Source organism: Schistocerca gregaria, chromosome 11, assembly GCF_023897955.1.
Source record: "Schistocerca gregaria isolate iqSchGreg1 chromosome 11, iqSchGreg1.2, whole genome shotgun sequence".
Classification (NCBI taxonomy): Eukaryota; Metazoa; Arthropoda; class Insecta; order Orthoptera; family Acrididae; genus Schistocerca; species Schistocerca gregaria.
This window is the reverse complement of record NC_064930.1, coordinates 111695434-111709420: the sequence shown is the minus strand read 5'-3', so window position 1 is coordinate 111709420 and position 13987 is coordinate 111695434. Positions and strand designations below refer to the sequence as shown.

Genomic DNA, 13987 nt, shown 5'->3' with positions numbered 1-13987 from the left:
GGTTAGTTAGGTTTAAGTAGTTCTATGTTCTAGGTAACTGATGACCTCAGATGTTGAGTCCCATAGTGCTCAGAGCCGTTTTATTTGAACTTAAATACAGAAGTTAATATTTTTTATTGACTCATTATTTTAAATAATCAGTATCGTCATAGAGACAAAGAACAAAAACAGAATAAAATATGAAAATATGTGTTTGACACTGCATTAGTTGCTGGGGGTGATCTGTAGGTGGTATTATTCTGGAAGAATCGAGCTTACTGAGATCAGTAGTTATTCTTGTTATTTATATTACCAGTTTTGACAGGTCTACGCTGTGATCGTCAGTTCTTGTAATATTATTAGACCTACATGCTTTCCACCACAGTAAAAGTCATGTAGTGAAGTTGCGTCAGATTGTAGTAAAAAGTAACCGGGAGCACCACTGTTACACAAATAAAATACTGCACAGCTAAAGCATAGAACATGTTGTATTGATGTCCAAACATACAGTGTGTTTGTGACATGCACCATGCCACATTTTTTTATGAGGTGTGTTTTTTAAGTGAGTACCATTTTGAAATTAAAAAAAAGAAGTGCCGAGATATCTCAATATTATTATTTTTACATGAAAGCCTGTACCTTAATCTACACACTGGCGCCATTACAGTCTGATTCTTCCTTTTTTACGTTGTGTACTGAGTGTTTAAGATGCCTCCGATAATCGTGAGTTCTGCCGACTGTGAAGTACGGGCTGTTATAAGATTTCTTAGTGCTAAAGGCGTAAAAGCGGTCGATATTCTTCGTGAGATCTGTCCAGTTTACAGAGAAAACATTATGAGTGACGGAATGGTAAGAAAGTGGGTGAGAGCATTTGAAGATGGCCATACAAATGTGCACGATGAACAACAGAGTGGGCGTCCTTCAGTCATTAATGAAACTTTGGTGCAGGAAGTGGACAGTAAGGTGAGAGAAAGCGAACACTTTATGATTTCCTCCTGGTGGGATGACTTTCCTAATGTTTCTCATAATGTTTTGTGTGGCATTGTGACCGAGCACTTGAATTACTGAAAATTGTGCGCACATTGGGTACCGAAAATGTTGACGGATGTGCACAAAAACAAACATTTAGACAGTGCATTGACATTCCTTGAGCGGTACCACAATGATGGTGATGTTTTCTTAAGCCAAATTGTTATGGGTGATGAAACATGGGTGGCCAACATCACACCAGAATCAAAGCAACAGTCCATGGAAGTTGAGCAAGGGGCTGCAAGACAGTGCCCGTCCGCATTTGGTGAATCAGACCACAGATCTCATCACATCTTTTCGATGAGAAACTCTAGGTCATCCTCCATACAGCCCCGGCCTTGCACACAGTGACTACCATGTGTTTCTGCACTTGGAGAAACACCTGGGCATTCATCGTCTTCGAGACGATGACGAAGTCAAAACAGTGGTGATGCAGTGGTTAACAAGTCAGGCGGCAGACTTTTATGAGGAGGGTGTTCAAAACCTGGTAGATCGTTATGACAAGTGCCTCAATATTGACGGAAATTATGTAGAAAAGTAGATTAAGGTACAGGCTTTCATGTAAAAATAAAATTATTGAGACATCTTACCACGTCCTTTTTTAAATTTCAAAACGGAACTTACTTAAAAAAAAACGCGCCTCGTATTACAACTTGACAGAGTGTATACTGGGTCATCAGCACAACATGTTGCATGTTTTAATTGTGTGGTATTTTTTTGTTGACATGCTCGTGTCCCCAGCCACTTTTTACTATATTTCAACACAACATGACTGTGTCAACTTTAGCATTGTAAAAAGCATGTAGATCTAGTAATTTTACAAGATCTGATGATTTGTCAAAACCGGTAACAGTAAAAAAAAGATTTGCTAGCTATCTCGACAAACTGAAGTCTTCAAGAATAATATAAAATATCCAAACCTATACCTTTCGTGTTCGTTACTTGACGACGGAGTGTGTGACAGTTGAAAGTGAATGACACAAGCTTTAATCTGTTCTTGTGCCTCACTTCTTGTCCTTCATAACAGTGTTGCATACTCTGCTGCCTCCAGACGGGAAGAACCCATACTCGTCACGTCGGAGGCTGCGCCCGGAGATGATATCGCGGCCGCAGGGTGACCTGAAGCACACCGGCCACGTGGGGCTGGACGGCTCCTACTTTGGGGACATGTCCTTCCTCGGCGGCAAGGTTAGTAAGGCAGTGCACACCAAGGTAACCCATTGCGGGCCACCGAATAGGCCCGTATCACTAATGTCATGTGGAATAACATAACATGCCTTATACTCATATCTTATGACATTTTTGGAAACTGAAAATCAGATTGTGCTGACTGAGGGCTAGTGAAACTTGTCCGAGTCCATTCAGCTGCCAGATCCATAACTGAAAGCTGTGTTACTTGACTTCTTGAAGACATTTGTGTCTGTTTAACAGTGTCCCAAAGTAAACAAAATATGAGCTAACCAAGTATTTAACTAGATTTTTGATTGGCTTCAAGAGTTATATGTCAATAGATTCTACATATCATTCTCAACTTGATGAAATCCGCAGATGTAAAGATAATTTTGGGGTTTATAGCATGTAGATAAATTAAGTAAAGGCAACACTGTGTTTCTAGCACTTGTAGACTTAGAGAAAGCTTTTGACAATGTTGACTGAAATACTCTTTCTTAAATTCTGAAGGTGGCAGGGGTAAAACAAAGGGAGTGAAAGGCTATTTACAATTTGTACAGAAATGAGATGGCAATTATGAGAGACAAGGGATATGAAAGGAAAGCAGAGATTGGGAAAGGAGTGAGACAGGTTTGTAGCCTATCTCCGATTTTATTCAATCTGTATATTGAGCAAGCAGTAAGGGAAACAAGCAAAACGAGGATAATGGAATGTAGTCGAATTAAGTAGGGTAATGCTAAGGGAATTAGATTAGGAAGTGAGACACTTAAAGTGGTAAAGGAGTTTTGCTAATTGGGGAGCAAAATAACTGATGATGGTCGAAGTAGAGAGGATATAAAATGTAGACTGGCAATGGCAAGGAAAGCGTTTCTGAAGAAGAGAAATTTGTTAACATCGAATATAGATTTATGTATCAGGAAGTCGTTTCTGAAAGTATTTGTTTGGAGTGTAGCCATGTATGGAAGTGAAACATGGACAATAACTAGTTTGGACAAGAAGAGAATAGGAACTTTCGAAATGTGGTGCTACAGAAGAATGCTGACAATTAGATAGATAGATCACGTAACTAATGAGGAGGTATTGAATAGAATAGGGGAGAAGAGAAGTTTGTGGCACAACTTGACTAGAAGAAGGGATCGGTTGGTAGGACATGTTCTGAGGCATCAAGGGATCACCAATTTAGTACTGGAGGGCAGCGTGGAGGGTAAAAATCGTAGAGGGAGACCAAGAGATGAATACAGTAAGCAGATTCAGAAGGTTGTAGGTTGCAGTAGGTACTGGGAAATGAAGAAGCTTGCACAGGATAGAGTAGCATGGAGAGCTGCATCAAACCAGTCTCAGGACTGAAGACCACAACAACAACATGGATATATATTAAATCACTGTTAATGTAAATGTATTCTTTTGCATTCATTTGCTTGTGTTGCAGTATTTTGCGACCTGTATCATCTGCAGTAGCTCCACACTGCAAGCTTTCAAACAGTAATGAAATGAAATGATGTGGTTGCCCTCAACTACGTACCCGCAGACTTAGAGTTGCAATATTAATAGTTTTGGTTAGTTTCGTGGTCTAGGGGCTGGGATACGTAGTTACTGCATTTCTATCTGGCACTACCATGCACAAACTGCTCCACTCTCTCCAAGTCTGTGCCGCAACCGAGCATCTGTCACACCGTCACGTCCTGCACTTCCCGTGTCCTGTGCTGTACTGTCCAGAACTGCCCTCTGTCCTCTTTCAAAACGATCCTCCTCCCCCACTTCCATACAGTTTCACCATCAACGAGCGCTGTGATTGGCTGGAATGCTCCCTCCATGTCTCCAAGCCAGTGTACACTCACAAACATATTTAAACGCATAAAAAAGTACTGGAATTACATTTAAATAACTTGAAATTAAATAAATATTCCTACAGCTTGGCCATAAACATGCTCTAACACACATTATTAAATACATATCACATTAAATAGACATATATCAAAGGAATAGCATGCAAAAGTAGGCCAGTAGCCTAATGTTTGTGTGCGTTCTAAAACACAATAAATAATTGACCAATTTCTTCACGAATAGCGTATATCGAATATAAAAAAAGACATAGATGAATAAATATTTTTATAAGCATACTGCTACCATTTTTTCGTGTAACTGTGGAGTACTTATGGCCTAACGCGATCTATAGTAATTGGACACTTCGACCTCCAATAACTTGTGTACTATTCAAGTTACGTGCCTATAATTTATACCAATTTAGATTTACACTAAAATCTTTCTCTAGACACGTAGGTTGGATTTTGGAAGATACTAAACTTTAAACTAATAAAGATATTGAAAATCTGTTTACACTGTTGGAATAAATAAGGGTAATGTACATGTTTCTTTTTGAGGTATCACGATTCATCTGGCTACTATTAATTTCTATATGAACTGTGAAATGTCTGCCATTGAGGTTTCACAAAGTCTGCCACCTTTGGCACTGCCAGCGTGTGTCCTTCATCGACACAGCGCCACCGAGGAATTCCCCGCCGTGCGGCTGGACCGGCCTTTGTGCGGCACCACGCGGTTGCTAAGCTAACATTCGGCACCACGTGGCTGCTGCCGGGCCAGGGCTTTGACCAGTGTCCTGTGCGGCCGGTCCCAGCTCTGGACGTATAATATTTCCAGGGCGCCACAACTCGCCCGTCACCTCACAGCCCTTATCTGCTTTTCAAAATTAATTATTGCTTGATACGTCGCTCCACATGAACCGTGGACCTTGCCGTCGGTGGGGAGGCTTGCGTGCCTCGACGATACAGGTAGCCGTACCGTAGGTGCAACCACAACGGTGGGGTATCTGTTGAGAGGCCAGACAAACGTGTGGTTCCTGAAGAGGGGCAGCAGCCTTTTCAGTAGTTGTAGGGCAACAGTCTGGATGATTGACTGATCTGGCCTTCTAACACTAACCAAAACGGCCTTGCTGTTCTGGTACTACGAACGGCTGAAAGCGAGGGGAAACTACAGCCGTAATTTTTCCCGAGGGCATGCAGCTTTACTGTGCGTGGAGAGCTGCATCAATCAGTCTCAGGACTGAAGACCACAACAACAACAACAACAACAACAACAACAACAACAACGTCAGAGTCATTTTCTAGTCATGTTAGGCCATCCATTTCGTTTCTCTGCAATTCAATTCAGTACATTTTTGTCAGTTATGTGATCTAACCAGGTAATCTCGAATGCTGTTGTGTAGTACCAGAGTTATGTATTTCTGTACTGTTCAGACTGCAGTATGCATTAGTGATGTAGGCTATGCCATTAGAATATGCTACCAGGTATTAATGGGAAATTCAGATTACTTTAACTAGGTGCATTTATTAATTTAGCACTGCACAATTTGGAAGATTATACCTCAGTCACAAAACGAGCTCACGTCACTTGATAATGCGTAGCTGTATTGCATATACAACACTAGGGTAGCATGTGGTGATGTCTGGTAGCAGAATACAAAAAACAAAATACAATTTAGAACAAAGCTCAAACTTTATGTAGATATTTTGGTTGCATAGTTCAACAGTGAGAGTGAGCTTTGCCATAATCAAAGTGTGCTCTCTCTCTCTCTCTCTCTCTCTCTCTCTCTCTCTCTCTCTCTCTCTCTGTGTGTGTGTGTGTGTGTGTGTGTGTGTGTGTGTGTGTGTGTGTGTGTGTGTGTGTCTGCACGCATGTACGTATGTCTCAATTTCACTATTAAATTCTCATTATAAAAGTAATAATAATCAAAAATGTTATCTAAAGGCTGCCACTGTTGGCAACATTATTATTTTATATATTGTTTGCCCTTGTTAGCTCGTAATAATGTTGACTATACATAGCTCAGTTTGATGCAGACACAGCTGGGAAGACAGCTGTTAAAAAAAAGTTGCAGAAAGATGTTTGCATTTATTTTACTGCTCATCTACTCAATGAAAACATTGAAATAACTTTGAGCTTTGTTGTAAACTAATTTCATGTCTTCTGCTATCAGACAGTGCCACAAGTTAGTTGGGAGCAGTATGTACAGTACATCTGTGCCTTATTAACTGCCATAAATTCCCCTGTTGATGGAAGTGTAGTCCTCTGAAGAGCATAGTGGAAAGTATAATAAATGTGACCAGTTAACAGTAGTTTGTACCTTCAATTGTTCCAAATGGTTCGGCCAGCCTGACCTAAAATGTCCGCATTTAAAGTGCGAAGGTAAATCAGATATAAATGGGATTTTATTTTTAAAAAGTGTTTATTGAAGAATAAAAGGCAAAAATAATTTATTTTTCTACAAAGCTTCCTTCTTTAAAAATACGTTTTCCCAGTAAGAAGAACGGTTTGTTATACCAACATCGTACCGTGAAACTAGTTGCATCATGAACCAAGTGCGCATAAGTCCTTCCTCATCCTTGTGATCTTCAGATGGTTGCCCTTCTACAGCATCCTTAAATGGCCCAAACAAATGAAAATCACATGGCGATAGCTTCCAGACTGTCAAGAGAGGACGATCAAGTCCAGTGTTGCATTTCTTCATGTTTTGAGATTGTCAAAGCTACAGTAGGGCACCTGGCATTGTCACGGAAGAGGACAACTTTTCGAATTGGTTGGTTTTACTTCGATATGCAGTTCTCTTCTCATTCAACAGTGCATGGTAATAAGCAGCATCGATTGTGCTTCACTCGTGCTAAATAACAGTGAGCAAAATGATTACCAATTGAAAGAACCTCACCATCTGACAGTCAAGTTTTGGCTTTCACTGAGGCAATCTGCCCTTTCCTCTGCGGTTTGATAGTGGCTTGTTTCGGCTCAGTAGTATGGTCACATTTTGTCACAAGGTGGCAGTCTAACTCAAAAATGCCTCACCTTCTTTTACAAACCTCACTGTAAGCCTCTGACAGTCCTCCGAACATCTCGAACACACACTACATGGAACTAATATCGTTGACAGCTCCAGTACCTTATTCAGACACATTCTGCAATTTTGTATACATTCACCTGTCAATCTTCTTCAGGAATGTCTCGAACTGTGTGAATATTTTCATCTGTATCACCGGATCGAAGACGGTGATCGCGTTTCCAATTTTCCACTCGTTCTCGTCCTTACTTGAACTCTTTATGCCAGGCAAACACACTAGTACTCGACAATGCTTTGTCCCTAAACTGTGCAGTCGATCTCAAAATAATTTCTGTTGCTCGAACTCCTTCACGTGCAAGAAAATTTATAATTGTGTGCTGCGCGCTGGAAGGGTGCACCTGTTTCTCCAACATTGTGAGAGCTATTGATGAACTAACTGGAGGTGTGGTATGGGAATGGCCATAGCCAGCTCTGCCCAGTCTTAATGTGCTCCCTCCGCACCGCCCGCCCCCCCCCCCCCCCCAACCTGCCTCCTTTCCCCCCCACCCTCTCCACCTCCTAAGTGTACTAGAAATGTGGGCCCAGTTATACCAACTGTAAATGGTTAGGAACAAAAATCCCGTTTACATTTGATTTGCTCTCGTACATTGTGGGAGTTGGATTTTTGTGGAGCCAGAATGTGTGAAGATGTAAACGGTGGCCTTTCCTGTTTTGCAGCAATACCAGCACCTGCCGCACCAGGTGGTGGCGCCGTACAAACCACAGGAGGACTCGGAGCCCGCGGGTCGGGCCCCGGGGCAGGACCAGTCGGACCGTGCGCCGCTGCTCAAGCCGGTCCCCCAGAAGATGGCAGGTATGCTTGCCCAGAGCTTGGGGTGGTTGGCACCTGATTTAACGAGGGCAGTGCCTCGTTAAACTGGTCGACCAACCGTTTTACATTTGTCGAGTCCTAAGCTGTGTATGAATTTTTGCTTTTAGAATCAATATGTGCTGTTAGATATGTGTTATCGTGCAAATTTTAAAGATTTTTAAAATTACGTATTACCGTATTTACTTGAATCTAAATTAAAGATTTTTAAAATTACGTATTACCGTATTTACTCGAATCTAAATCGCACTCGAATCTATCGTATTTACTCGAATCTAAGCCGCACTTTTTTTCCGGTTTTTTTAATCCAAGAAACCGCCTGCGGCTTAGAATGGAGGGCAAAGTGAGCGGAAGTTCAGAAAAATGTTGGTAGGTGCTGCCACAACCAACTTCTGCCGTCGAATATATGTAGCGCTACACAGGTGTGCTTTGTAGGCACAAAGATAAATATTGGCGCCCAAACCTCTGCGTCAGTTAAAAAAAGAAAAAAAGGTGGAAGGCGAGCTTTTTTTTTTTCTCCGCCCCGAATTTTGACCACTGCATTTGTATACATTATCCAACCAACTAAATAGAAATTTCATATTGTTCATCTTCGAATGTAGCAGAATTTCAATGTACTACGAAAATCCGACTGGCAAGACTGTTTGGGATGTTTGTCAATGTGGCCAACTCTATATTTTGCATTTTTTTGCTACCTGTGAGAAGAGATGTTTGCTAATAGGAACCTGATGAAATGTGAATCACATGCAGTATTCTCTTCACCATAAGAATAATACGAATATAAACATTTTGCCACATATTCTTGTCTGCGTAACAAACTATGAAACTAGAGTGAGACAACAGCAAATGCGGAAGAATATACATATCGTGTCATGTTTATATTCGTACTATTCTTATGACTAATAGTGATACAGACTAGATTTTTAAATCTAAGATGACTCTAATTTCTGTGCAGAATTTGATGTACTAAACAAGCGGCCGCAAAGATTTTCAAACAGAGAAAAATTTTCGCCTAACTCACGTTCAGAACATGTTCTATTATACGCAGTCTATTATTTGGTTCTTGTTGATAATTATCAAAGAAAGCAGCAGTGTAAGTAACAACAAATAGCAGTCTCTTGCCATTGTTTCCCTAATGAGACGATTCCTCTCTTTAAAAAAAAAAAAAAAATTGTAAGTGGTAGTAGCGCGCACAAAAGCAAGCCATGCCGTGAGCGGTGACAGGCCGTAAACACTCATTATCAGAATGCGACAAACAATGCATGACACAGTACAGTAATGCACTTTCAGCTTAGAGTGACGTAAACACCTATAACTAAGAAAACGGCACTTATCAGATCAAAGCAAAATAAGCAATCGATTCAAACCAGACGAAGCACGTGAAAAAGGAAGGGGACCCGTATAAATACGGACGGAGCGCCTGACACATAGCAATGGCTACCTGGTAAAGCTTAACTGCTAAGCTTATGACTCGAACCAAACTACTGTAGCTGTATCGTCATTCATTCGACCTAAATTGTATCTCGTACTACAATGGACCAACTTTGTTTCGATTTGGAGGTGCGGCCTAAAAGTTTTCTCTCCCCTCGAATTTTGAGTCTCAAATTTCAGGTGCGGCTTAGATTCGGGAAATTTTTTTTTTCCTTTATTTCGAGTCTCATTTTTCAGGTGCGGCTTAGAGTCAACTGCGGCTTAGATTCGAGTAAATACAGTACGCCGCACCTGAAAAATGAGACTCGAAATCAAGGAAAAAAAAAAGTTCCCGAATCTAAGCCACATCTGATATTTGAGACTCAAAATGCAAGGGGAGAGAAAAGTCTTAGACTGCACCTCAAAATAGAAGCAAAGTTGGTCCATTGTAACATGAGACACAATTTAGGTGAAATGGGTGAAGATAGAGCTACAGTAGTTTGGTTTGAGTTGTTAGTTTAACAGTTAAGCTTTATCAAGTAGCCATTGCTATGTGTCAGGCGCTCCGTCCATATTTATACGGGTACCCTTCCTTTTTCATGTGCTTCGTCTGGTTTGAATCGATTGCTTATTTTGCTTTGATCTGATAAGTGCCGTTCTCTTTGTTGTAGGTGTTTACGTCACTCTAAGCTGAAAATGCAATATTGTACTGTGTCGTGCATTGTTTGTTGCATTCTGATAATTAGTGTTTACGACCTGTTGCCGCTTGTAGCATCGTATGCTTTTGTGATCGCTACCGCTACCGCCGCTTACAATAAAAAAAAAAAAGAAGAGAGGAATTGTCTCATAAGTGAAACAATGGTGAGAGGCTGCTATTTGTTGTTACTTACACTGCTGCTTTCTTTGATAATGATCAACAAGAACCAAATAATAGACTGCGTATGATAGGAGATGTTCTGAACGAGAGTTTAGCGAAAAATTTTATCCGTTTGAAAATCTGTGGAGACGCCTCTTTAGTACATTACATTCTGCACAGAAATTAGAGTCATCTTAGATTTAAAAATACAGTCATTTGACGTGCTTCATTTCTGGCTGTATCACTATTCTGCAAAAGAATAATACCAATATAGACATGACACGATATGTATATTCTTCCGCGTTTGCTGTTGTCTCACTCTAGTTTCGTAGTTTATTAGGCAGACAAGATTTAAATGAGATAGCAGCAAACACGAAAGAATACATGACATAATGTTTACATTCTTCTATCTTTTCTATTAATTTATTTACTGACGCAAAGGTTTTGGCGCCAGTATTTTTGTACCTGCAAAGCAAGCCTTTATAGCGCTACATATATTCAACGGCAGAAGTTGGTTGTGGCAGCACCTACCAACATTTTCCAGAACTTCCGCTTACTTTGCACTCGATTCTAAGCCGCAGGCAGTTTTTTGGGTTACAAAAACCAGAAAAAAAAAATGCAGCTTAGATTCGAGTAAATACGGTATTTTTTTCTTGAAGTTTTCCAACTGAATAGAATATTTTGTCACGTTTTGGGTGTGTACCCACTACAGCAGTATTTCATCTTCCAATGTTCCAGTCGATAACCGTGTAGCCACAGTTACTGGAATACATGATAGGGGTCACAGTGTGTGTGGGCAGGAACAAGCCACAGTGAGTGAAGCTCAGCTGTATTTGCCTGTGGTTATATCCCTCTTGTAGCTGCACCTCTGTCGAATCTGGCTGAAAAGTGATTGGCTAAAGGGGGCTATTTAATAGGTCTACAACTTTGCTTCCACCATTTTGCAATAGATGGCAGTAGTGGAAAGTAGTGGTGCAAGTCATTCGGCGTAAGTCTCACACGGTAAGCTTAGGCATTTGAGAACATAATACCTTCAAAACATCAGTTGATTTCTGATTGGATCATAAAGTCATTCTCGACTGAATACGTCAACTTATGAGCCCAATTCTCATCATCTGCAGCAGGTTTTAATGAAGAAATCTGCACCCGAGGCTCATAAAAAGCTGGGTAAGATCTATGATGAGATGCCTGTTAGTGACAGAACTACGTAGAAAATGGTTTCCGTGCTTCAAGAATGGTGATTTTGACGTTGAAGACCGGCACGGTTGTGAAAGAGAGAAAGCTTTCGATGCTACTGCAACCGACGGGAACAATCACAGAAGGTCATTGTCGAAAGCACTTGACATGTTTCAGCAGAGCATTGAAAGACAAACAGCCACACTACAGTGGTAGACATGAAAAAAATCATTTTGCAGCATGACAGTGCACAACCCCATTTCGAAAATCCCATCAGAACGTACTTGGAAACGTTGCATCGGGAAGTTCTAACCCACCCACTTTATTCTCCAGATAGGCCTCCCTCTGACTGCCACCTTTCTCGATCTGTGATGCGGGACCTAGCTGACTAGCACATGCAGTCTTATGAACAAGTGCAAAATTGGATTGATTCATGGCTTCCCCAAAAGATGCTCAGTTTATACATTGCATGATTCATATGCTGCCCTAAAGCTAGGAGAAAGCAGTGGCCAACAATGGCCGATACTTTGAATCGTAAATTTTTTGCAAGTTTTTCCCAATAAATTCCTGAACTTCGAGAGAGAGAGAGAGAGAGAGAGAGAGAGAGAGAGAGAGAGAGAGAGAGAGAGAAGGAGAGGAGGGGGGGGGGGGGGGCGTGGAGCAAAGTTGTAGACCTAGTAAACGATATGGTCCACACTAGGTTTTCTCTCCACATACTTTAATTGCCCATTGATATCTGTTAACTTTATATATAGTAAAGCCGCATCAAAACTTGTCTACCCAGAAACGTGCAGACATAGAAGCTTGCTTGATAAGAACGTTGTGGCAGTTGTAAAATAGAATTCATACTAACGTCCTTTAGTTGAGTGTCTGCCTTGGTGATTTACCTCTTCTGCCAAAAGATGTACAACATTGCGGTTGTGACTGCAGCGGCTATTCTCTCCTCGCATTGACTTCGTCTCCGAAAGTGTCCATTTAAAAATGGAATATATCATTGCATCAGCGGAGGGAAATTAGGATGTAGCTTGGTAATAGAATGAAAATGTGCGACTTCTGCATATTAATGCTTTTATTTAAGACAGCATATTACATATGTCTTTACCACACCAGCTCAAAAGAACAACAGATGCCAAGGTAAGTGAAAAAAGACAAATGAGGTATGTAAAATAATTGCTACTTCTGTTGTTCAATTTTCTGTCAGCATAATCATACATCCCTACAATATATTTGCCATGTGGAGACGGCACGAATATTTATTTTTATTTGTAGGCCATTCAAAGACCTTACACAACTTACTTTCTATTGCCAGATTGTGTCTGATATATTATACTGTGTGCACAGATAATTGGCTAGTCACATACCGTACTCTGTTAAAGTAAGTCATATAAAGATCATTCTTCTAGTGCAATAGCCCGACACTGAAGTGACCAAAAGTTTCCACACATCAAGTAAATTGTTAATACATTTGCTAATTACATTGTCCTTCAGATATAACAATTTGTATAATTTGGAAGTGATGCAGTTCACTATCTGATCCTATTGTCACAGTTCGCAGAATGCATTGTTGGAGATAAATGCATTTCATAAAGTTAGTTACATCAGTTGATCATTACAATCAAGCACTGGATGGTGTCTCAGACATGGATTTTCTGATAAAACTCTGCATCTTCCTGCCACTTGTGATTTGTGCCAACTTGTCTGCGGTACATCAGATCTTGCTGATAATATTTCTTACATTCACAATTAACTGAAAAGGGAGAGATGTTCTTCTGAGTGCAAACTTACAGATACAACAACAATTGCTATTGAATTCTTCTGTATTATTTGCCTGCCAAAATATGGTATCCTGTTTCAGTAACAATTTTTTTTTTTACATAATGTCTTAATTACTCTGAAACTAAATGAGGGCCAATATATTTCCAACCTTAGCTGTGGGGATACTTCACTTATTTATATCTACTTTTGATGTACTTCATCTGAAGATTAGCAGTTGGGTATATCTTTACATATGAAGATAATTTATGAAAAGGATGTATTGCTACTCATCATATAGCAGAGAGGTTGAGTTGCAGATAGGCACAGCAAAAGACTGTCGTTGCAATTGGACAACAAACACACACACACACACAACTATAGTATCTGGCAATGATAAAAAAGTTTGAAATTACTGGTATTTGTAATTAGCACAGCCTTTAGGTAAATTAATTTCACAAACAGATTCTAAGTAACCAGATGAATGTGAAGGATAATAATGTCGAGTTCCATAAGCTCTGGGTTAATGAGATATTTGATATGGTACACTTCATTATATAAATAACACTATTGAAAATATTAGCAATAAATAAATAAATAAAATAATAATAATAATAATAATAATAATAATAATAATAATAATAATAATAATAATAATTATTATTATTATTATTATTATAGATAAATAAATAAAATAATAAAAAATAAAAATAGAAAATTGGGAGGGGGGGAGTGGAGAAAAACATATCAGGGGGAAGGAATCCATCTGCTTTGTCATATGTTGTAGCAGCGAGTCCTGCCACTGCTCAAGTAGCCCACTGTGTTGTAACCCCTTGTGTTGACATTGCGCTTTTGAATGAATGTGAGGTTGTTTATTTGAGTGTGGGTTTGTTTCAGTGAT

At 40.0% G+C, this 13987-nt stretch overlaps 1 protein-coding gene across 10 annotated transcripts in view; it reads left to right on the top strand.

Moving 5' to 3' along the window:
- LOC126295315 (activated Cdc42 kinase-like) overlaps positions 1-13987 on the top strand; it is a 335217-nt gene that overhangs the window by 158577 nt on the left and 162653 nt on the right. For all 10 annotated transcript variants that reach the window (XM_049987766.1, XM_049987765.1, XM_049987761.1 and 7 more), the window contains 2 exons: positions 2060-2196; positions 7742-7877. In XM_049987766.1, the coding sequence (XP_049843723.1) occupies positions 2060-2196; positions 7742-7877 (273 nt within the window). The remainder of the gene's footprint in view (positions 1-2059; positions 2197-7741; positions 7878-13987) is intronic.